The 23,788-nt window shown below is 48.0% G+C and overlaps 2 protein-coding genes across 5 annotated transcripts; both read right to left on the bottom strand.

Moving 5' to 3' along the window:
- Positions 1–133: 133 nt before the first annotated feature.
- gcna (germ cell nuclear acidic peptidase) lies at positions 134–4,750 on the bottom strand. The gene is made up of 12 exons (XM_036548534.1): positions 4,661–4,750; positions 4,172–4,367; positions 4,011–4,077; positions 3,748–3,797; positions 3,517–3,583; positions 3,333–3,412; positions 2,540–2,926; positions 1,976–2,150; positions 1,583–1,727; positions 1,364–1,499; positions 1,001–1,205; positions 134–365 (listed from the first exon to the last, which is right to left on the bottom strand). The coding sequence occupies exons 1-12, from the start codon at positions 4,748–4,750 to the stop codon at positions 134–136; spliced, it is 1,830 nt and encodes a 609-aa protein (XP_036404427.1).
- Positions 4,751–5,882: 1,132 nt separating this feature from the next.
- ogt.1 (O-linked N-acetylglucosamine (GlcNAc) transferase, tandem duplicate 1) lies at positions 5,883–22,035 on the bottom strand. Of its 4 annotated transcripts, none has more exons than XM_036549065.1 (22): positions 21,567–22,035; positions 20,164–20,344; positions 18,979–19,222; positions 18,650–18,718; positions 14,820–14,936; positions 14,570–14,649; positions 14,258–14,468; positions 13,800–13,940; positions 13,467–13,567; positions 13,080–13,233; positions 12,878–12,979; positions 12,171–12,350; positions 11,825–11,983; positions 11,612–11,701; positions 11,313–11,438; positions 11,006–11,176; positions 10,596–10,712; positions 10,316–10,480; positions 9,479–9,631; positions 8,475–8,727; positions 8,078–8,201; positions 5,883–7,773 (listed from the first exon to the last, which is right to left on the bottom strand). In XM_036549065.1, exons 1-22 carry the CDS (start codon positions 21,601–21,603, stop codon positions 7,593–7,595), a joined length of 3,156 nt encoding a protein of 1,051 aa, XP_036404958.1. In that variant the 5' UTR covers positions 21,604–22,035; the 3' UTR covers positions 5,883–7,592. The 4 variants fall into 4 exon arrangements, with proteins under 4 accessions (XP_036404958.1, XP_036404959.1, XP_036404960.1 ...); XM_036549066.1 differs by having other exon boundaries at positions 14,273–14,468; XM_036549067.1 differs by having other exon boundaries at positions 20,164–20,314.
- Between the last annotated feature and the right edge of the window lie 1,753 nt (positions 22,036–23,788).

The following is a 23,788-nucleotide window of genomic DNA, read 5'->3' as shown; positions in this document are numbered from 1 at the left end:
TGTATTACAGAACATCCTATGGCCAAACACAAGTGCAGTCCTGGGCCCAGATGAGACCCGGTTCATGAAATCTGAGGAGCTCGTTGAGGTATTCGGGGGCCTTAAGAGGGCGGGTGTGACCCCCCCCCGGGCCTCAGCTCTGGCTGAGTCGAGTCTTGGAGGCGAAGTCTGCGCTGAGCTTCCGCATGACCTCCGCGTGGCTCTGACCGACCAGCTCCTGCCGCACCGACCCGTAGTTCTCCTTCACGAAGCTGGCAAAAGGCGTGGCGCCTCGCGGCTTGGCCGGGGTGAGGAGGACCAGCTGGCCCGTGCAGAGCGCGCACACAAACCGCTGCGTGTCCAACGACTTGGAGTGACGCCCGATCCTGCACAGTTGGAAGGGGATGTGGGGGATGAAAAAGAAAAAATAAACACTTTGCTAAACCAACAACCAGCAAAAGACTCTCACTTGTTATTTCTATGTGCAGAATGCCTCCTTTTTTGCTAAAAGAGGAGACTCACACGCTTTGACTTGCTGCCTTCATCAGTAACATGGTGTTGTGCTAATGGTCTGATGCAGTACTGGGGATGTCACACAGAGGTCAGGCTTCAGGCCATTTCCTCTACAATCCCACAGTTATTTATGCCATCATTGAATGAAACACATGGCACAAAATCTGGCAAAGCAATGCACTGAGGGAAATTCAATACATCCACAGGAACATGCTGACCAACAGCAGAAAGCAAATCATTTGTAAACGTACTGCATTCTTATATTAATGTATCATATTTGATGAAGAACTTGCACATTGGTTCATGCACGTACTGCATTTAATTAAGGCATAGATCATCTTTTATATCTCTGATTGTCTACCCATATTTCAGTGTTTCTTTTCTGACCTCTAAAAACAAAACCAAGTTCCTGCATGGCTGTCCAACCGTGCTAGGACTGAATACGGCCCACATAAATGCCAAACACACCCTGGGGTGAGTTGGGCCGAAAACACACTGGAGCACTCACGTGTTCTTGCAGCGGGTGCACTCGTACTGGTACTTGTAGTTGATGTCATAGCTGTGGCAGCGGGTGACCATTGGCAGCTCTGGGTGGGCCACTGTGGCCTTGCGGGCGTACAGCTTCCAGAAGGACCCGTGGCCGTCGCGCACCCCGTTGATCAGCCAGGTGGCGGCGTGGCACATCTCGTGGACCAGCGTGTCCCTCAGGCGGTCTGGGTGGTGGCGGGGGGAGGGAGGAGTCAGGGCAGAGGAACTTTTCGACAGCACATCTGCTTTCTGGGGTCTGGGCTCATGTGTTAGACCCAATTGAAGTGTCTCCAACAGCTATGGGATTGCCCAAAGGTGACCCGCCAGCAGAGCGGGGAGTTACCTGCAGAGTCGCAGACTTTCTCCGAGAGCTCGATACGGGCGTAGCGATTCCTGCCTCCTCGCTCCTGTCCCGTGATGCAGTAGCCCGCTGTCTTCCTCATCTTCTTATTCCAGGTCACAGACATGTTAGAGGGGAGCTAGGAAGCACAGCTGCTTATTAGCACAGTGCAGGCCAACAGAACGGGGACACAGCGACACAGAGACGGAGTGTGTGTTTTACCTTGTTGTCGAAGACGCTGCTGTTGTACAGCTGGTAGAGCCTGCTGGTGAGATCCTCCTTCTTCTGTTTGAAACTGCGGCAGTACACAGACCCAGGATCTGACAGAGACTGCAGGAAGCAGCCCGGGGTCTTGCACACAGCCAGCCTGAAAACAAACAAAAACATCTTCACAGATTATTTCCACATGCAAACATATAATACATAATACGTGAACATAATCTCTTAGCTCTTCAGATCTCATTTCCCTAATGGAAAAGTTAGGCAAGTCCAAAACCACTGAGATCAGGTGAGATCCCAATCACACACTTACGCGCATGCGCACACGCACACGCACACCTGAAATGCCACCTGATTAAAAACCATGAGGGTTAGAAACCTATTCTTGCTAAGCACCTGCTACTGTGCGTGGCTCTGGGCTCTGTCAGGCTGACGTGGGGGCGACTGATCACTGGCGGTGTCGGGGTTCTGTCAGCCTGGACCCCCTTCTCCACCCGGCGTGGGCCTGCACCACCCAGACCCCGCCCTGAGGGCACTGACAGAGAGGGCTTCTTCTGGCTCTCCGAGTCCACTTAAAGCAAAGCAAGTGAAAGCAGTTCAAGAGGATGAACGTGGAAACAAATTTCAGTTCAAACGAATGACTGAAATGCAGGAGCCTAGTGACTGCTTTTTTTTTTTTTTTAAACTGTGCTGAGGACTGAGATGTCTGTTTATGATTATGAAGCATGATTAGGGGAAGGCACAGGGGTTGTCCACTGGGGGCAATTAAGAGCAGGCACTGCACTCATTTACCAATCTTTGCTGTATCGGTACTTGTTGAAAAGGGACACAGGTGATTGGTCCACTTAATGTAAAGATGTATGGGCCTAAACTGATGCCTAGGGGGGACAAACAGTCTGGCAACTCTGTTTTGGAGATGTCTGTAGACTGGGAGGGGATGGCAGTTAAGGCGAATGATACCTCTGTTGTTATTTGGCTGCTGTGTGCTCTTGCTGCCTGCACTGTGGTTCCGTTTAAGCCTCTCCAGCAGAGACTGAAACTCCTCCTCTGAGCTGCCAGAATCGCCACGGGGGGGCGGAGCACGGTGGGTCTGCTTCGGAGGAGCAGAGGAGGGAGGGGCCTGGGGGGCAGGAAGGGCGGATTTGCTCTCCTCTTGCCGCCCCCCTGCGCGAGGCCCGCGGGGCGTGTGACGAGACTTCCAGGTGCTCCTGATCACCACGCCCTCGTCCTCGTCGCTGTCGCTGAGGAAGACGGGGGAGTCCCACTGAGAAGGGGGGCGTCTCAGAGCAGGCCTGGGGGTCTTGGAGGCGCCTGGAGTCAGAGCAGGCCTGGGGGTCTTGGAGGCGCCTGGAGTCACATGCACAGTCTTAGTGTGAGCCTTAGCCATACAGAAAGCTGTTCGTGTCCTGAAATCTGGGGTTGACACAGACTCTTACAGCCTAGAAACCCCTTTAATCTAGACTGACCAAATGGTGACTGATTCTGCAGGTCACCACATGTCTCAAAGACTCCCTAATGAATGAACCACTGCTAATTACCATCTTAAAGTTGACATTTAGCAGCTTTGAGTAGATTGCCACTTCTTGGAAGACATCGTTTTCACAAAAAACAAAATTACAGTGTTATTCCTTGCAGTTCAAGAAATTACTTCTCTTACATGATACTCTAGTAACATCAAGAAAAGCTTGTATTCACAAAGATTCAGCTGCAAATATGAGGCTGGCAATCATTTAAAAAAAAGGTAAAAGCTCACTTTTGGGGGCAGCTTTCTTCTTTTTCTCTGTGACAAAGTCATCGTCAGAGGAGCAGCTGTTTACGATGAAATGCTTGAGGCTGTAAAAAAAAAATGGTGTGCTTTTCTCACAAGTGTACAATGACACCACACGTCAAACAACAGACTCACTGGAAAAACACCACCAGCCCCAGCGCGTACAGACCTGTCATCGCTGCCGCTCCTCACTGCTGCCACTGGCTTGGACTTGGGCGTTTTCACACGGCTTAGGACTGGAAAGCAAAAGGAGACTGAGGAACAGGGACTCATTCCTTGTGACTGCAGTGCCAATGTTAGACTGACCACAACAGACTTGCGAAGTCTAATTTTTCACTGACTGGCAAGGACAATGGAGGTACCCCTGAATGAACCAGCACTTATCTGATTCAATACTTACAGTTCTCAAAGCTGCTGTCACTGTCTGAACTCACCACCTGGACAGATGAACTAGAGACAGAGAGAGCGAAAGCTCAGAAAAGATCTATATAGAGCTATATATAAAGAGCTATATCTGAATCGCATCTTTAGCAATCATGTGTATACTCTGCCTTGTCCAAGGCCTCTATTAAAGGAATAATGAAACACAATGTGTTCATTAACTTATAAGCTTTACATATTGGCAGCTGATGACCGACACTGACACGCCCTCTCTTCTCCTACCTGGTTTTCTCTGCTGGACAGTGGGGCTGTTGGGCATTAGGTTTGGGTGTGCCCTTCTCAGCAAGAACTGCAGGAGACAGTGCCATATGAGAGAGTATTCTTGGTATCATGCTGTTGGTTGTTGTCAAGTTCAGTGCATTTATTTACCCAGGCCTACTCACACAAGTCAAAATCATCATCACTGGAGTCCAGCTGGACCCGGTCCGGGCGATGTTCTCCATTTCCTGGCTGGTTTTCCTTCCCTGAGCTGTCACTGTCTGACAGCTGGAGTGTGTTCGGGTGACAAACAGCCTGAGTTGGACTGGGGTCGTCACCTCCGGTTGCGGGACACCTATTCTTCCCTATGCGCTTTATCAGCTAAAAGTAGAGCAGGAGATGAAAGGGAAATTCATGTCCAGAATGACGCGATTATGGTGACAAACTCGAACGCGTTCACCTCATTGCACGTACGACGTGTTTATTTCTCCAACGCAAATGCAATATAAGGTTGAATCTGTCGAGCACTAAATAATCATCAATCATACTCGTCGCGGAAACACTGGATTCACGTTGTACCTATTAACTAAAGCTGTCCCCGCAAGCAGTGCTAATCCCTTTTTAATGATGATGATGGCCACGTAAATTCAGATCACGATCCTGTTTCATCTCACCTGTTTTTCGGCAGAGTCCAGTCCCCCGTGCCCGCTCCAGCCCAGCTTCCCCGCTACCCGCTGAAACAGGCTCCGTGTGTCACCGTCCATCACCGCTCTTTATCAAGTCTGCAAGTCTGCAGGAAAAATTCAATTGTTTTCACACGGTCTTGGAAGCCTATTTGTAACAAATGAATTTATGTGATGAACTAGGCACAAAAGAAATGAGACAGCGTCAGACAGCGAGTTGCATGGCTATAAGGTTTGGAAACACTTACCTAGCCTCGATTTAGTTAAGTAGGTAGCCGAGTAAATCAACTGACTTTGTTTGCTGGTCTAGCTAGCATATATGACATATATAGCACATATGAGTTTCGTAGCTTAGCTAACAGTCGGAAGTTGTGGCATGTATACTAGTCGAAATTCGACAAATCCAGCAGTATGGCTAGTAACTAGCTAGCTCCGGTGTTCAAAAATACAGCTGGGTAGCACTTTATCTGAGTTGTCAGCTAGCCAACAAGCTTGCTAACTAAAGTTACTCGTAGTTGATAAAACCAAATATGCAGACATACGAAGGTTATTTTCCAGTATGGTTGCTTGTGGAATGCATTTCTTTAGTTACAATCGCACAGCATAGTTCCACATTTAATTTAGAGGCAACAGGAAAGCAATGTGAACAGAATCTGTATCAGCAGCTCAGCTCCCATTCAAAACTGGCGCAGCGGAAGTTCTTTGTGGTATTTCTAAGGTTACTGCCTTTTCTCTTAACGCTGCTGTCCACACTGCCTCCTGGCGGCATGGAGCTGAAGTCAGACAACATTCATCACGTTCCGAGGTTATGTAAAAAGCCGAAATTGACTCAATTTAAGAATGTGTCTAAATGACAAAAATACTAAACCAAATGTAACTGAAAAATACCTACAATGTGTTACTAGGGAGGAAGTTTATTTCTTTTTTGGGCTACACTGTTGCAGAGCTTAGCGATTTACAAATAAATCAAATAAGTCAAAATCTCAGGTTGTGGAAATCGTGTGAAAAAAGGTTTGGGGGCTGAACACTTTTTCAAGGCACTGTGTATTACACACACACATTGATGAGCTTCTGGCATTGTTTGCATTAATGCAATAACCTACACCTTAACTGGAAATGTAAGAGGAAAACCAGTTCCGTATTACAGGGCACATGCACGAAGCTTTTCATTATTAAATAAGATGACAAAGAAAAGTCAATGACAAGACTGACATATGAGCAAACAGTTTATTTACAGAACGCATAACTGAACAGTGGCCCAGTCTGTGGCCGCTTTACTGAAGACATCCAACACCAAGCAAGAGTTACCAGAGAAATGGGCCCAAGAGGCAAGAATATTCAAGCTTTTGACAAACACCTGGACGCTGACACTTAAAACCTCTACGGCAACATCAGAGATGTCCTGACACGGTCCACCTCCAGTGAACAACTTTCTAACAGCAGTGTAGGTGGGGGTTTTGGGGCGGCAGCATTCAGAAGCTAGAGCATTTGATTTGACAGTGGGAAAGGTAGAAAAGCAATGACACTGCTGATTTTTAAGCTCTTTGATCTCAGTATAAGAGGACAATGTCTTGATGCAGACAACCCAGCTGAAGAAGCCAAAAGCAGGCGGCAGGCAAACATGTTTATGACCTTGGTTGGAAAGACAGCTGAGGAAAGACAATTTTGTTATTTCTAAACAAATCTCAATCTTCTGGAACTGACTCATTTTTAGAGAGGTTCCATAACATTGTAGGTTGACAGTCTTCCGAGTCCTCAAGAGATTCCACACCACATATAAAATTACAGAATTTGAGACACATTGATACTTTATTTTTCCAGGGAATCACTCCTTGATTTTTAAAACTGCTGACAATGGATCAGTGAAGAATAGCAACCAAGGTCTCTTGCACCCTGTGAAAGACCTCTTAAACTCAACAGGATTATTCAGTGCCTCAGAGAACTCCATCGAAGGCATGAGAACAGCACATCAAGCATAAATAAAACAGTTACTAGAAAGAGAAACAATAAGCATATAAAATAAAGGCTGGGACAATACTTACCTGGGCCTTTCCTGATATAACAACTTGTGTGTTTAGGTAGGTCATGACAAATGGTGAAATCTGCAGAAGGCCCTTTTGAATGAATAACTGCCAAGATGCTCCACTGTACAGTTCATGAGTCCTGATTGTTTGGTGTTCAGAGACACGAGGGGTGACATGAAAAGGCTGAAAGCATTTGGATCCATTTGACATTTACACCTGATATAAGACGAAGTCTTTAAAAATCTCTTTTGTTGGAAAACACACAACCTTTTCAATTCTATCGTATCAAATTAATTCACTCATTGTCTGAGATGCAAGGGTTATGAATATAAAGACTGCAAAGACGAAACATTTTGGTACCCATGTCAACGCCAACCAATATCTACCAATAGCTTAGTTCGATTGTTCCTCATATCTGCATTGTAGCACTGTCACTTTCCTCTAGAACCTCTTCTTCCAATAACAAAGAGATGAAAACATGAAGGAAAAACTCAATTTGGTGTAGGGCTCAAATCTGACAACAATCTGGCACATGTACTGGATAAATAAATTCAAAAATAAGCCTCTGGTACTTTTCAGGTACTGTGGGAAGAAGCGATTATTCACACAGCCAGCCCCTGTGTGCATGTGGGCAAGTATTTGTGTGTGTATGTGTGTGTGAGTGTGTATGCGTGCATGTGTGAGCATGTGAGTGCTTGTGTAAGCAGAGTCACAGTGGGAGAGCTGAACAGGTCAGGCTCTCCTCTCTGGCTCTAAGGGGTCTTTCAGAGCACTGGGAAGGGGGTTAAGCTTTGCAGGCTCCACAGCAGAGTCTCTGAGATGGAGGGAAAATGGGCCGGGTCAGGGGTGAGGGAGCAGGGGTCAGGGGCCGGGACGGGCCGGGCCGGGCCGGACTGAACTCAGGCACTCTCACTGCCCTCCAGGGGCTGGGGGCTGATGATGTGGTCGGGCTTGCCCCCCGCAGCGTGGTGCTCCCACATCTGCAGGTAGAGCTTCTCCAGCTCCATGGTGTACTGCTTGGTGTTGAACAGCGGGCTGCAGATGCGCTGTTTCCACACGCGAGCACGGATCATCTTTAGGCTGCAGGGACAAAAGGTTTCTCATGATTATCCTGTAACAGCATCTTCGGCAGACGGCCTGTAATCTGAGGGCTGCTTGTGTAATTCCCGGGTCAGCGAGTCTCTTTGGACCCCTGGGCAAGGAACTTAACCCAACTTACTTCATTACCACATCTAGCTACATTACAACACTGACATACAAAGAAATGTAAGTGACACTAAGAAAAGGTGTCTGCTCAACCAATAAAAGCATTTGTGTGTGTGTACAGTCCAATATGGTGTGTGTGTGTGTGTTGACTATGTTTGACTATGCAAAAGACACTCACTACTCCATATCGGTGCCTAGCTTGACAGCCACGTCTTCGTATTCTTGGCGACTCTGGGCAATGAGTTCAGGACAGCCAAGACAGGTGAGCTGGGAGGCGGCCACTCGAGAAGCCAGGGTTTCACCTGGAACAAGAGATCCAGTGGAAACTATAATCAACAGGGAGAGCCACAACTCATCACTCAACACTTCCACCCTCACACAATATCTACAACTGCCTTTCTGTGTGCAAAGTTAGACTGTAAAGAAAGTACGATCTAGTATCTACAGACATGTCACTGTTTTATGCTTATATGGTAAAATGTTTAAAATGATTTGCATATGGAAAATGTAACACTGTCCCTGACAAATAGTGCAAGGCCTTTTTTTGAGAGACGTTTTCTTCTTGAGGTGCTCACCTGGCATGGTGACCATGGGCGTGCCCGCCCACAGGACGTCCATGCCGGTGGTGTGGCCGTTGCAGAGGGGTGTGTCCAGGCACACGTCGGCCAGCTGGCCCCGCCGGACGTGCTCCTCCTTGGGAGCCACGGGAGAGAAGATGATGCGGGACGCGGGCAGGCCCATGTTCTGGGCGTACTGCTGGATGTTGGGCTCGCCCACCGCCGGGAAGCGCAGCAGCCAGAGCACGCTGTTGGGCACCCGCTTCAGGATCTGTGGAGTCCGGAAAGACACACAGCCTCAACCGGGGAAGGCCTCTGCCATGTTACCAACACAGCCAGAGAAGACCTTTTCCAGGTTACTGCTACAGCGAGGAAAGGCCTGCTCCATGTTACTGCCACTCAGCTCATGTGAGCACTGACACTGATTGTCAAAAGACAGAGTGCTGATGTGAGCCAAAAAGAACTGCATGCGTCAATCGCATACGAGCGCCAAACACACGGTCAGTTGTACTAAACAGGAATTAAACACTTGGTGACATATTAACTGGCACACCCCATTATCAGACCTTGACAGAGGTGTCCCCACCCTAGACTTTCAACACACTCCCAGTGTTTACTGCATATCAGAGCAGGCATTGGCAGCACACTTCGTCGCAGACTGCCAGTGAGGCTGTGTATATAGAATGCTCTCCCTCAATATCGATCTACCATTAAGCCCTCATCATCAAAATTCTGCAGCACTGAATATATTTGCTGTGAAATAATGGAGGCAGCAAGCTCACTTTGTTATGGCAGCTGGGCCTCAGAGCCATTGATATTACTGCAAGAAAACTATTTATGAAACAAATCAATGTGGTTGCGTGGGTATTAACTGTTCATTAAGCTCATAATAAAACTGGTGATTTTCAAGATTCTTGAAAATGTCTTCTGCCTTTGCTGAGTCATAAGTAAAAGGATTTAATTACAGGACAATGACTAATAAAAAGTATATGCTCAAGCATGGTGGATTTTCCTGTACTTACATTGGCCCACATCTGCAGGGTGGGAGGGTCAATCTTGTACAGCTGGTTGAAGTTGCAGTAGACGATGGAATCCTCAGGGAGCCCGTACTGGGAGCGCGTTGTCACGACAACTGTGCGAGGGACCTCTTCTCCAGTGGCAGCCTTGTTGTTGATCTGTAGAAAAATGTGGGCTTACGGAGGGTTGTTGGCACACCTCCCCCCACTCAGGGGGACACAGTGAGAGGAATGGTGGGGTCCATGTGTTTCCCATTTATTGCAATGTGTCCAAATGCCCATCCAAACCTTCACCATACTGTGCCCAAGTGCTCAGGTGAAAAAAGAGAACCATATCCAAGTGAAGTCTGCCTATGTTACTTCATTCAAACAAGTTGCCACCGGCTGCTGGAAAAACCCCTACCTGCAAGGCTACAGTCCCAGATACTACAATCTCCTCAACTGTAAATATCTGAAAAACAATGAAATGTGGTACTGTGACAACCTCGCAAGCAAACTGCTGTGGTAACGTCCATGGGACAAGGGCTACAGTACACCCTGCTTGTCAGGTACAGTCTTGAAGAGATAAACAACATTTTTGTTTACTGTCAGCTGGTGGTCATCCACGGTTAATGACCCACGTCAGGAGAATTTACACTCAAATATTCAGAAGATTGAAGTCAGTTATGTTATATCTGATTACGTTTTCTTACAAAGCAAGGACATTTTGTGTCCTGTTATTTGTCTAAGGTTTGATCCAAATATCTACTACAAGCCCTGCTGCGATGATGCTGTGAAGGTAAAGGTAATAACAGAGGTACAGCTGTTGCTGTAATATGTAGACACCAGCAGGGAGCTCAGTACCTGGGTGGTGGCCAGCCCATTGCTGACAGTGAAGCCATTGATGGTGACCTGGATCTGGCCCTGGTTGATCATGTTGATGATGGCCTCTGCAGCTGTGTTCATGGGGATGACCGGCATGGAGAGAGCGCCGTTGCCGTCACCTGCCTCCTGGCTGTCGCACTTCATCTAGAGAGGAAGGGGGGGGGGGGGTCAAAGGTCAGGACCATGGAGAGAAAATGACGCGCGAGATAAATATTGCACACTGAATTACCAGTACAACACCGCAGCACGCCTGACTCACCTTGACCACTTTTACATCTGGCAGGCTGTCCAGGAAGGCCTTGAGATCGATTCCGTTCAGTACAATGCGATTGTCGAAAATGTGTCCATTTGACTTGAAGTCAATCACAGCCTTTTTCTACAATAAACAGAAAAACAACCAAATAATTCCTTAAAAAAGGCCAAATATACAATTTTATTTTCCAGAAATTTACCCTTCAACGCACTTTCTCTTTGCTCACAAAGCACAATGCACTTAAGTTAAACACTGGATACTCAGGACATGGATACCCAAGGTGACAAGTCATGTAAATGTTGTAAGCTACATATCTGAAATGACATCTTCATACTGCGTCTGTGAGAACTGAGCAATCACAGTTAATTGCACTCCATCACTGATGTCTTGTAAGAACAGATATGAAAGGGTCTTGCCTTGAGGTGTGGGAACATATTGGCATGGTCTCCAATGAAGAAGGTGTTGGGCATGTAGGCCAGTTTCTCAGAGTACTGCTCTGCCAGCTCCAGAGGGGATGTCTCCTTGTCGGAGATGATGTAATCCATGAAGGGTGCTCCGCTGGTGCCTGGGTACCCAAGCCACATGGCCTGAGGGACACAAAGGCAGACTGTCAGAGGTGCTCGGCACACAAGGGGATATTGCGAACTGTGACTGTCAACTTATTTTGGACTCAAGACCGAAAGCCTTTAACACGGGGAAAGCCCCAAACCTCCGGTCTCTCACCTGGATGGGCGCTGGGCGCAGGGCAAAAAGCTCATTTCGTGCTCCCTTGGTGTAGCCATTCATGTTAATCAGGATGTGAACTCCATCCTGGTGGATTCTGTCTGCAGCCTTTCCATTGCAAGGAATCTGAGGTGGAGGAGAAGGAGGACAAGAACACAGATAAGAGGAGAGAGGTGTGAAAATAGAAAAACAGTGTAGGAAGCTACATGTGAACATACTGACACTAACACTGGCAAGGGGAGCCAGTTCTGACCAGGGAAGGGAGCAGGAAATCGCTCCTGGATCTTTTGTCTGCTTACCTGGGACAGGTCAGTGAAGTGGTGGGCCTCGGCCATGACCTTCACACGGAAGTTGGTGCTATCGTCAGGGCTGAGAGCGTAGCAGAACACCTGCAGATACACGCGTGTTACTCAGATGCCTTTAACCAACATGATAAATTTCTCCTCTGGCCATTCACCTGAATATGATCTGGGTGAAGCCTGAGATGAATGGGCACTCAGTACGTCCCTCACCTCAAACTTCTCCGAGTTGTGCATGCCGGGGATGGACTGCATGAGGTGGGAGGTGGGGTGGTTCCCGAAATCGGAGCTGACGTAACCCACACGCAGGCGCCCGCCGCTGGCCTTCAGATCCTTGGGGTGCTCAAAGGCTGGCTTGTGAAGCGCATTGATCTGTGGGTCCAGACACCAGCACAAGAAACCATGCTCTATCACACAGCTGTACAGCCAGCAAGGAAAAACAAGACTGTTGCAACTAAACTACGACTACACAAAGTCTATTAAAGTTAGTGCTCACTAAAGCTAAATAAATGGCCTTGGAGAGCCCTGTCTCTTCCTGACTCCTGCAACTGGCCCGTACCTTGTCCAGACAGAGGTTGCCGTGCCTCTCTGCGATGGCCTTGCGGAAGCTGTGAGACAGCGGGTACAGCATGCTGTGGTGGGGGTGCACGGAGGGAAGGCGATTCTTGTCCAGCTGGTCGGCCACGATGCTCACCAGCTTCTTCATGCGCTCGTCGTAGTCCGTCCAATCACACACGATCTGAGAGGGCAGGCAGACAAGATCAGCTGGGGCATCCTCGCCCGAAGCGGAAGAGGGCGTGAAGACTTCAGCACTGTTTCAGGAAACCACTAATATGTAGTGTGAAGCAATCTCGGCGACAGGACTGACGAGAATGGCTATGCTGCTGGGTTAATGACACTCTGCCTCAAGTGCTGAACTGGAAAATTAGCCTTTATAAACCTTAGCTTTAAAAAGAACAATTCTCAGAAATACTCAGTTTTTACCCAAATCATCACAGGTATGTCTGTGGAACTGTAAATACTTTTGATGGTTTCTGAACTTACGCGTAAAATTATTTAAACGGCATGAAAAAAGGATGAATGTATTAAAGTGAACCCTAGGAGAACAGTTACGTAACATGCCAGGCACACCCAGTCAGCGGCCTTTGTCCCAGTAAAGACCGAGACACAAATATAAAATTCTTGGGTGGAGCTTTATTTTCTTTCTCATCCTAGGGCGAGCCAAACGCTTCATTCGGCCTGTGGGAGAACAGAGGGCACAGTCACCTGCAAGCAGTGTGCCAGGTTGCAGTAGGCATCAGGGAAGTCTGGCTTGAGCTTCAGGGCCGTGCGATAAGACGCAATGGCTTCTGGGATGTTTCCAGAGTCCTGAAGGAAACACAAATTAGACGTGGAACGCGACACCACACTCAGTTGGGGAAAAAGCCTTCTGGATCCACGCGTGGGGCCCCGCTTTGATGCGCCATACCTTGTGTATGGAGGCCAGGTTGCTGTGTGCGTCTGCGAAGGCCGGGTTGATCTGGATGGCACGGGTGTAGCACTGCAGGGCTCCCTGCACGTCCTGCATCTCCTTCAGCGTGTTGCCCATGTTGGAGTAGGCGTCGGCGAAGGTGGGGCTGATCCTGCAACACAAACACACAGGATTACACTCAGAACGCAGGCGAGTCAGGCTCCAGGCCAAAAGCCTCCAGCATATTCAACTACTGTGGACAGAGCAAACCCCCGTGTTCGGCCTCGAATGGAAGCAGCAGCCTGAGAAAAGCTAGTTTCTCTCACTCGGCCGTTAACTAAAGCCTGACAAGTGCCCGTCTCCCTTCAGAAGCCGTAGCGCAGTGCGGGTGGCTTATTCCCATACCTGATGGCCTCCTTGTAGTGCATGAGGGCCTCCTGCAGCTTGCCCTGCTGCTGCAGAACGCTGGCCAGGTTGGAGTGAGCAGCCGCGAACTCCGGGAACACCTAAGGACACAGGGCACAGGTCAGACACATCCTGTTTACTAACCTGTGTTATTAAACCTCATGTTTCCCCATCTCACTCTTCCACCCGCATCAATTTAAAAGTTCTGGTTCCGTTTACACACTCCCTTTTTTGTTCACTGTAGCCTCTTGTATCGGCACAGCCTTCCGTTTGACCTGCTGTGGGTTCTTTGAACGGATTACTGCTGCCGCATAAACAGGTAAGGCCTCTCACCTCCAGCGCCTTCCTGTAGAGCTGCACGGCCTCCTCGATGTTGCCCTGCTCCCGCTTGATGTTGGCCAGGTTGTTGAGGGAGTCGGCGTGGGTGGGGCACAGGCGCAGGGCGGTGTTGTAGCACTCCTCTGCCTCGGACACCTGCAGGGGGGCACATGTCGGCCGTCAGGGGGGTCAGCTGACCCAGGCTGGCCATGGCAGCATGGCCTTGGGGCCACCAGGAGATAACAACCAGGCAGCAAAACCTTCAATGTGCCTTTTCCCTCTACCTGGTCTACCTGGAAGTTTCTCCCAGGATATTCAGATAACAGGAATCCCACTCACATGCACAGGGCAGCACACATGCACAAGGCAAGCAGGGGACTTGGGGGGCGCAGAGCACAGGACTCTGTACGTCCAAATCAGGACGCCGGGAGGGAAGTGGGACGGAGCTTTTTTTTTTGCGGACACACACACACCGTGTACTTCCTTACATTGCCCTTCTCCTTCAGGGCGTTGGCCAGGTTGCAGTAGGCGTCGGGGAAGTGGGGCTGCAGCTCGATGGCACGCCGGTAGGTGTCGATGGCCAGGTCGATCAGGCCTTGCTCGTAATACACACAGGCCAGGTTACCGTGGACAACAGCGTGGTTGGGGCTCAGACTCAGAGCGCGGAGATAGCCAGCGACAGCCCTGCAGAGATAAAGCCGGGGAAAGCACATTTATAATCCATCCCTGAGCTGCACGCAAACTGAGCAGAGACATTCTGTGGATGAGAGAGGAGGACTGCCCACCTGTCAAAGATGCGAGCTTCTTTCAGAACATTGCCTAAATTGATATAGGCATCCAGGAAGTTAGGATCCAGAGTCACTGCCTAAAATGAAACACACCACAGAGAAAAAGCCAAGTTGGGACACTGTGAGCGCTTCCCTGTCCATTACAGACTTGTACGAAGCATTCCCTAAAAAATTCTTCAGAGGTTCATAAAAAAGTTAGACTACAATGAATGACTGCCTTGGTGTGCACTATCTAAGCCCTGCTTACCTTCTCAAAGTGATGTATGGCCAGCCAGATCTCTCCCTGGGCATTAAATACACAACCCAAGTTGCTCCAAGCCACTGCAAAGTTGGGCTGAGTCTCGATTGCTTTCAGGTAACAGGCCTTTAAAGGGTTAACAACAAAAAAAAAAACACAGGAAGAAGAGGCATAGGAGAGTAGGAGAGCAGGTAGAGGAGGGGAGGGTAGGTTGTAAAAGAAAAAAAATAGATCGAATAAAAAGGAAGAAAAGAAATAAAAAGGAGACAAAAGAAATGTTAGCACTCGCTCTCCACAAAAGCAAAAAGTGAGTCTGCAGCACGGGCTCGCGGGCGCTCATCTCTGCCGCGCTAAAGCATCTCGCTTTTTTCCTACGCTGCGCGGATCCGACCGGCACCTACCCTCAGCCTGCCATTCTGCAGTTACAGCCTCTCATTTCCGCACAAACCCGAGAGCCGCCCGTCCCGCGCGCTGGTGTGCAAACACCGCCGTCATCAGATATTCTGAAATACACCCGGCTAGGATCGCTGACAGTACCACCAATTTAAACATCACAATACCATTTAGTGATATGACCTGTAAGAACCACACGCTGGTATGGCTAACAGAGGGCTGAGGAGCTGTGTTTCGGGAGGGTCCTCGCAACCTTGAATGGCAGGTGCTGGGTGCAGGTGGAGGTCCCTGTAATGCAAGCGCAGAGGGCCCCGCCGAGTGGCCGTCACTCCCGCCGTGTGCCGCCGCCGCCGCTCGCTCGCTCGCCCGCACGCGCGCGGCCGCGCTGGCGGCCGCCTCGCACCTCGCCTGCGCCGACATCCGGCTCCAGACTGCAGACCTGCGGCCCGGGACGCTCCCACGCCAGGCTGCCACACTCCCTGCGCCTGCCCCGCCTCGAGGGACAGGGTGAGGGGGGGCCGTCTACCAGAGCCAAAAATCGCTCAGTTGAGGGGCGGGAGGGGTGGGGGTGGGGGCAATGAGCACATGCGGGAATGGGGCGTTTGGAGGGGGCGGGGGGGGGAGTGGAGATGGAGGGGAGAGGCCAATGGTGTCCTGTGTTAGGCGGGGGTGGGGGTAGACCGCCGGGTGACAGTCTGCTGGCGGGGCGGCCGGGTAAGTCTGCAGCCTACTGAGCGGGGGGTGGGGGGAGGGGGAGCTTGCCCGCGCACGCTTTTCGGTGGCCTGAGGGTGTCGCTGCGCAGCCCCTGCGCTACTGCAGACTCACAGCGCGTCATCTGCCAGCAGAACGCTGCAACTCCAAATAAAGAAGAAAAAATAATAAGCCAAATCAACAGGAAAAAAATAATTAAGTAAAAAAAAAAAAAAAACAATCAAAACAAAAGAGTTAGAGGGTTCTTACTTTTTTTTTTTTTTTTTGCTTATTGCTTCCAATCCCAAGTTTCTTTGCATTACTTTAAAAAAAGAGATGGCTGATGCTAGGCATTAAAAGAAGAGTACGCTACTTAGTTCTCTTGTTTTTTTTTTTTTTTTTGCACTTATTTACTTTGCTTTTTTATTCCTCTTGTTTTCTTTTGTTCTTCAATGGAAGCCACAAGACAGAAGGACTCAGTCATGGAATGAAGTGCGTTTTTCTTTTTGCTGGCAGTTACAAACCCGTTACCACATTTTTGGACTTTTTCTGGGGGGCGGCCGCAGCTGGAAGAGGAGGAGAGGACTGATGCTGCCCTAGAGTTCCTGTCCGCCAGGCACCTACGCAGGAATAGAGTCACCCTCCTGAAACCTTCTCAATAACAATATCAGTCGTGAAAAAACCAGGAGAGACAAAATAAGAAAACAAGAGCGTTAGTAAAAGTTTGCAAACAATACATTCTTTTCACATGGAAATAAAAAATATATCTTGTACACTAAAAAAAAAAAAAACAAAAAAACAAAACGTAACTAAATACAGGTATTCAGAAACTCTACTCATGCAGTACATATTTTTCTGTGGGTTCTGAGAGAAAAGATGTTTAGGGGGTGGGTGTGGGAAAGAAGAAAGGCTTTGTTTATGCTTGGATTTGCAGTACCACATTGAAAATGTTTCTCACCGGATTTATTTCCGCCTGTTACAATAAAAGAGGAGGAAGGCAAGCTGGCTTGATCTTCCCCAAATGAACTGATCACATTTAATTGGGAGTAATATAATCATCGCATACTGGGGAAAGAAAAGGAAAAAAAATATCATTCTTTTTTTTCTGTCTCTTTATTTCTTTTTTTTTTTTTAAATACCTTGCTGTCTTTATCCTGTCCTGCTTGCCTGAGTCCTGGCCAATGGGTAGAGAGAAAAGTCTGGGATTTAATGGTATGTATCTAGAAGCCTCCACAGGTCTGGAATAAAGAGGTAACGCTGTTGCTGCGCGTGCCATTGTCTGTCTCACTATCCCAGCGTCTGACGCGTGCAGTGGAGTGTAGAGGGCGAGCTGTGTGCCGGGCAAGCAGCCAAAGGGGTGTGGGGGTGTGGAGAGGGGGATCTTAGTCAGGGGTGTGGCCCAATTACCGCTACCCCTATTAGCCATTCTGAAGAGAAAGGCATTGGTAACCCCATTTAGGGAGACCCCAGCTCAGTGTTGGGCATATGCTGGGGGAGTGTCAGAGGGTTTGTGGATTCCACAAACAGGCAGAAACTGAACCCCTTTATGCAGAGCCCTGGGTAGTTGCTGAGGGCGGGGCTGAGGGGTCCGGCAGACAGCTCCAGGCGCGCACACTCCACGGGCCCTGAGCGAGCGCGCGGGGGGGCGGAGCGACAGAGCAGGGGGGGCTGCAGGCAGCACCCAAAGCGTTCCTCCCCACTCCTCCCCCCTTAGGCACCAAATAAGATGGCTTGTAACCGGCAAGAGGTGAACACAGGGCAGCTCCAGCCTACAGCCAATCCAACGGCTACTTCGGAACAGGCTCACAGGATGCTCACGCTTCTTTCTGGGGTGGCGGGGCGGGGGCACGAACTCGCAAAGCAGAAGAGTCAAAGTCAACTTTATCTCAACAGAGCTGCTGTTTTTTTGGGGGGCTGGGTCAGGGGGTGGCACTTTAGGGAAAATTACGAGAATTGTGGGTTAGAAGCCATCTTATTTCTTGCATAGCAAAGATCACTACCTTCATCAGTCCATTTATTTTTACAAGACCGAGCCAGCATTATCCCTCCCAAGGGGTAAATGAGTGCGTTAAGTGAAAGCGCTATTTTGCTGATTTCAAATCATTCAATTTGGACAGTCCAGCCTTTCTTCCTGTGTGGAATGGCACTGACCCAGGGAGTCAAGCCAGGGTGAAGCAGAGAGTACCTGGACTGATACAGGGGGGAGGGCAGGGGAGGCGGAGAGGGGGGGGGGGGGACAAGCCTGTGCTGAACTATGTCCAATAATTATGGATGGGGAAGGGGGGGGACATACAGATAATAAATGAATGACAAAAAGCATCACACCAGCCTCAGATCACAGGGAGGAATATGAGAAGCCAAGAGAGATTCCGCTGTGTGTGAGAGGGGAACTTCTGCTGGGGGCAGGGGGTTGGGGGGGGGGTTCTCTTTCCATTTCTATATGGAGGACAGCAGGAAGCCCAGGGTAGTTCTATTCAACAATGGGCAAAAACTATGCCTGCATAATGTCAGTCTGAGTGGAAAGGGGCGGGGGGGGGTCACTGAATAAGGAGCTGGACCTGGGGGAAAATAACTACAGATCACCACTCTATAAAGAGTGAGAGCAGAGAGAGAGAGAATAGAGGCTTCAGTCACTCCTGCAGGAGGGGGTGGTATCAGGGACTCAGAAGTAAAAACAAATAAACATCTATGAGAATAATAAAAAAAGAAAAAGGACAAAAACAGACAGTGAAGGAGCTGATCCACTGAGACATACCTTAGCCTCTTCCAGTCGCCCGAGGGCTTTAAGCAAGTTCCCTAGGTCACTGCGCACACAATATAGATCCTGCAACACAGAAAACACAGATGTGTTAGACCTGAAATAGCAGACACTCCCCCTCCTCAGTCTCTCTCTCTCTCTCTCTCTCTGTCTTTTGCTCTCAGCCACTCTCGCTCTCAGTCTCAGCCTCTCTCAGCCCCTCTCGCTCTCAGTCTCCGTTTGTCTCTCGCTCTCAGTCTCCGTTTGTCTCTCGCTCTCAGTCTCTCTCTCAGTCTCAGTCTCTCTCTCACAGTTTGGAAGGGAGATGCTGAAGCCCGGAGACTCACAGGGTTGTACTGCAGAGCGGACACATAGGCCTGCACAGCTCCCTCCATGTCCCCTGCGGCCACCAGAGCAGCGGCCAGGTTGATGTATCCATCGATGAAGTCAGGCTTGAGCCGCAGCGCGTGGCGGTAGTGCTCGATGGCCTCCTGCAGCTGCCCGCGCTCCTTGTAGACATTGCCCAGGTTGGAGTAGGCCTCCGCCAGCATGGGGTTCTGCTTGATGGCCAGGGTGCTGAAGTGGGCCGACCTGTGGGCGGGGGGAGGGAGGGGAGAGCAGTCAGAGGGCGGCTGGGCTGTCAGATTAGGCCTGGGAGCCTGTCAGTCACTGAGCCACTGATGATTATGCATCTACACCACGCAGCAGCAGCGAAGTGCGACAAGCCGGAGAGCCGCACTGTATCACGTTACAGTCCCAGAGGACAGCCCCGAAACACCATCACACCCAAGCTACCGCCACCGTCAAAACACACCCTGTGGAGAGGACAAATTGACCTCCGTCACAGCTGAAGAGGAAGAGCTTGCCAACAGGAGAAGAAGTGAGAGGGATGAAGAGGTGGAAGAGAGTCATTAGGCGGTGAGTAGCGTAACATTTGAACGCAGAGCTTGGCAGACACACGCACCCTCCACAAGAGCTGCAGTGCCAGGAGCGTTAGCTCTGATAGTTATCAAAGCAAGCTAAAAAAAAAAAAAAAAAAAAAACCTCCAAATCCTTTGCCCCATTTCTTTCTCCCCAATGTACACAAACATAATGTGTTGACATGGACATTTCTTTACATTATTTTCATTTAGCAGACACTCTTCTCTAGAGTGACTTACATATGTTACAATCTTTACATGTTATCCACTTCTACAGTTGGATATTTACTGAGGCAATTCTGGGTTAAGTACCTTGCCCAAGGGTACAGCAGCAGAGCCCCTGCGGGGATTCGAACCAGCACCCTTTCAGTTACGAGCTCTGCTCCTTACCACTATGTTACACTGCCACTCTTTAGAGAGCTTCACTTTTCTCTTCCACTATTCTGAATAACCCTAAAACTAACACCGGTGGAGTATGCGCCAGTGTGTAGACGGGGGACTAAGAAATCGAACAAGTCTCTGAGGTCTGGCAAATGTGCACCGATCTGCCCGAAAGGGGCGGACTCCCCCGGGGGCCGGCCCTCGTGAGAGGCGGGACCACGCCCCCCTCACCTGTCGAGCCGGCGGCACTGGAAGTGGATGGAGGAGAGCAGCAGGAGCACGCCAGTGTTGTCGGGCTCCTGCCTCCACAGCTGCATGCAGTGGCGCTCGGCGGCCTCAAAGTCGCCGGACTGGTACTCCCGGTGTGCCAGCTCCGCCAACCCTTGGAAGGAAAGCAAACGTTTGGTCGGTTCTGGCGCACCAACACAACCCAAGGGAGGGGAAGACAACATGTTAGAAGAAATGGAAGGGAAAAAAAAACAAAACATGAAACAGAAAAAGCTTTATGAACATGGTCTGATGCATACACTTGTCAGCACTGAATACACTCCAGTCACTGCTAATTTTCAACGTAAGGTAAACAGGTTCAAATCAGTACTATTAGGGCACACCTTGTGCTACAAGATTACTCATTCCTGAACGCCTAAGGATTTTCTTCGATAATGAGTGTCCCTGTAAGGCTACATTTTTTTAAGGACTTGTGCATCTGATTCCGATATTCACACACGTAATACGTGAGTTGTACAAAAAATCGCACTGTACAAGCAACTCACGTGTATAGGCCGTATCTGATATGACCACGTGTTCACACTGGGTAAACATTATGGGTCGACATGTATGTTAGCATTACGCGTATGCCTGCGGCCCCAGTTCCGACACTGGCGACAATGAGCGATTCAATACAGCAGTAATTTCGGCGGTTATTATAATCAAATCGTTCCACATTGCGTGCTAGCTGAGTACTACTTCCTTAGCTAGCTAGCATCGATCCCATTTCCTTCAAGGCAACCATGTAGCAAACCTGTAGCACTTTTACTGGACAAGTTTGTCTCACGATTGAAATGTAAAAATATCAAAACTGCCCGGGAAATATGGCCAATTAATGTTAGACACTACCCTACACTTATTAACTACTTGACACGTCCTCTAGAATGCATGTAATTTAAAGTGACAAAATGGTGGATAAATTATCGTACAAGGAATGAAAAGGAAATTCAGTAAATCAACAAGATGAACAATGATGAATGGGGTGAAAAGGGAATGGCTGAACGAGGATTCATAATATAGCTACAAAGCTATATTTTTTTATTTGGACATAGTTCGCTAACGTTACATATTCAGTGAGGAGAACGAAGGAGCATAAATATGGCACTACCGGTTGACCAACCAGCCATCTAAGTTAGATAAATGTAACCAAATGAGTAGCCGGGTGGCTAACGTTAGCAAACAGCATTTGGGCCATGATCGTCTCGTCACTAGCTAACATCGTTGCGCTATTCCATGTATCTAGCTAACGTTAGTAGTCCTGGGCGAGAGAGTGCAAATAAATGCAATCCAACGTTAGGCAACTGTTTACTGCTATATGAAAACACAACTAGCTAGTCAACTTGGCTAATTTGGTAATAATACGTTACCTGTGCTGTCAGCCACGTTTCCCACTGAGCTCGCCATCTCCTCCTCGGTTTCGGAATTCCGCAAAGTGGTCGTCAGTTTGTAACCAGAAGCTATCTTAACAAATCAGTCTATATGTTTATTCGTTTTACGCAACTGGCTGAATAGCTATATCGTATATTAGCTGTTGCCAGTCCGTCCGATCTACAGGCCGAAAAACGAAACGGAGTGTGAACAGTTTGTCCACTAGCAGCAGTAGCTAGCTAATCGGACATCTCATCAAACCAATCTTGCAAGGTCATTGATGATACATTAAAATGCTACGTTATTAACGAAACAACGACAAATCCTCTGCTACAAGATTTCTGCGGACTTCCTTAAATCTTTCTTATGTAAAAAGCCCTGTTACTAGTCTAAATATTTAGTCAGCCTTCTCAGCAATATTTCCGTTTATTCTAACAAAGCGACTGCTCTATTCTGAAATGGCGGATTTGACTGGGACTTCTTTCGATTTAAAAAGTAGATCCACAGCGGAAGACTACGTTAAAATGTCAACAACCAGGGAATTTAAACTAACTCTTTGAATCTAAACTTCACATTTAAAAATATATATATTTGAATTGCATTTAAAGTTTCGGGTACATGAAATGCAAAACCGTTTTATGGTGTGGATAAAACCTAAATCAGTGTGAATATGCTGGGGTATCTCGGCTCTTTATATCGTTTCACTTCGCGGAACAATGCGGTGTACAATCTAGAATTCACAGAGGACAGCGTTTTTAATAGGTAATGTTCTTGATAAGTACACACAGGTATTCTCTGATTTTCTATTTTCTATGTTTTCATACTCCCGGGAATTTGATTTTCTTTATCTTCCCATCATCAGATATAGAAATATATTCAAATCGATGTGTTTTGATGTACAAATTGCTAATTCCTCCGATCTAGATATCACATATCTATACTTGCAACGTTTTGCGATAGGTTTTACTACGCGTGAGATTAGCATTTGTGGAGAAATGCCACTAGTGTGTCAATGCCCTGCATGTCCGACTATTTAAATCTGTCTTGTCTCTGACATTATGTATGAGATTTATTAAAGCCACATAATTTGTTAATTTAAAAACTGCGTGCAATTTAGCAGCGGATTTTAAATGAATTTTGCAATGACGAAAATGCGTGCTCCAAAAGAGCATCCTAAAAAAGGGTGCTCCTAAAAAAGGGTGTTTTGAATTCTCTGTTTATCGGTGCCCCTTGTTTGAGAGCATAGCGTGTAGTAGAAGTGGTTGGCTGTTTTTTTTTTTCTTGCTTTGCATGCTTTATAGCAGTGGCTATTTAAATGAATTATTTGTAAAGTATCCCAAAAATGGGGTGCACTTTACACTGAATGTCTCCTCATTAGCTCATTACCAGCAGGGGGCAGTCTCTAATTCTACAATTAGGTTGTGGACTCAGGGTGCGTTAGCAGCAAGGATGAATATGGATAGCAACATTAAATTAGTACATTTTCATGTTATTTGGATGAACTGTCCGGTTTTAAACAACTAGTAGTGGTTTTACTGTTTCTCAGCAGCTGTGTCATGGCTGGAATAGGAAAGCACAGTCTTCCTGAGGTGCAAAGGTGGGTAGGCAGTCATAAGACATGTCCACAAAAGAATGGCATTCATTTGTCTGTGTGTCAAAGAGTTAATTTAGACCATAATGATGATTCATACTGATAAGCTATATACCCCGTTCATCTTATTGTGATGAAGGCATCAGCACCTTGTTGAGACATTTGCTGGGGGAATGCATTGTGATGTGACTCATGAAAATGGGGGTTTTAGGATATTTTTTTTTTACATACCAATCGCCTTCTGTAATGGCACAGTGGGTGCAGTTGTCTCACTCAGTAGTGAGTTGACCTCAGTACTGCATTCAGCAAATAGGTCTTTTTGAATAGGCTTGAATGCACTGTTTGTCTAAATGGTAGTGCACTGTTTTGGTACAGGTCATATTTATCTGATTCCAGTTTGAATAATTTAAGACACTTCAAATATATCTAAAATTAGGTACAACGTCCCACTTTGGGCCTCTGCTTTTTTCACTACATATGCTGGAGCTTGGAGACATCACCCATAAACATGGAATAAATTTAAATTTCTGCACTGGCAACACACATCTTGTATGTACCAGTTATATCTGGTGAAGATCTCCACACCTCCAGAATTGAAGCAGGTCTTAAAGACATACATCTTTGGTTCTT

This window comes from Megalops cyprinoides, chromosome 16, assembly GCF_013368585.1.
Source record: "Megalops cyprinoides isolate fMegCyp1 chromosome 16, fMegCyp1.pri, whole genome shotgun sequence".
In the NCBI taxonomy this organism is placed as follows: domain Eukaryota; kingdom Metazoa; phylum Chordata; class Actinopteri; order Elopiformes; family Megalopidae; genus Megalops; species Megalops cyprinoides.
This window is presented reverse-complemented; position numbering and strand designations above follow the sequence as displayed.

What these genes read in the sequence shown, in the direction of transcription:
- ogt.1 (XM_036549065.1), bottom strand. Translation starts at nt 21,603, where the DNA reads ATGGCGAGCTCAGTGGGAAACGTGGCTGACAGCACAG. An exon ending in CCCTGCAGATGTGGGCCAAT is followed by an intron (nt 8,728 to 9,478) that starts GTAAGTACAGGA and finishes CGGACTCCACAG; the next exon opens with ATCCTGAAGCGGGTGCCCAA. An exon ending in GCCCATGGTCACCATGCCAG is followed by an intron (nt 8,202 to 8,474) that starts GTGAGCACCTCA and finishes CTCTTGTTCCAG; the next exon opens with GTGAAACCCTGGCTTCTCGA.
- gcna (XM_036548534.1), bottom strand. Translation starts at nt 4,750, where the DNA reads ATGGACGGTGACACACGGAGCCTGTTTCAGCGGGTAGCGGGGAAGCTG. An exon ending in AGGAGCGGCAGCGATGACAG is followed by an intron (nt 3,413 to 3,516) that starts GTCTGTACGCGC and finishes TTTTTTTTACAG; the next exon opens with CCTCAAGCATTTCATCGTAA. An exon ending in TGCACCCGCTGCAAGAACAC is followed by an intron (nt 366 to 1,000) that starts GTGAGTGCTCCA and finishes CCAACTGTGCAG; the next exon opens with GATCGGGCGTCACTCCAAGT.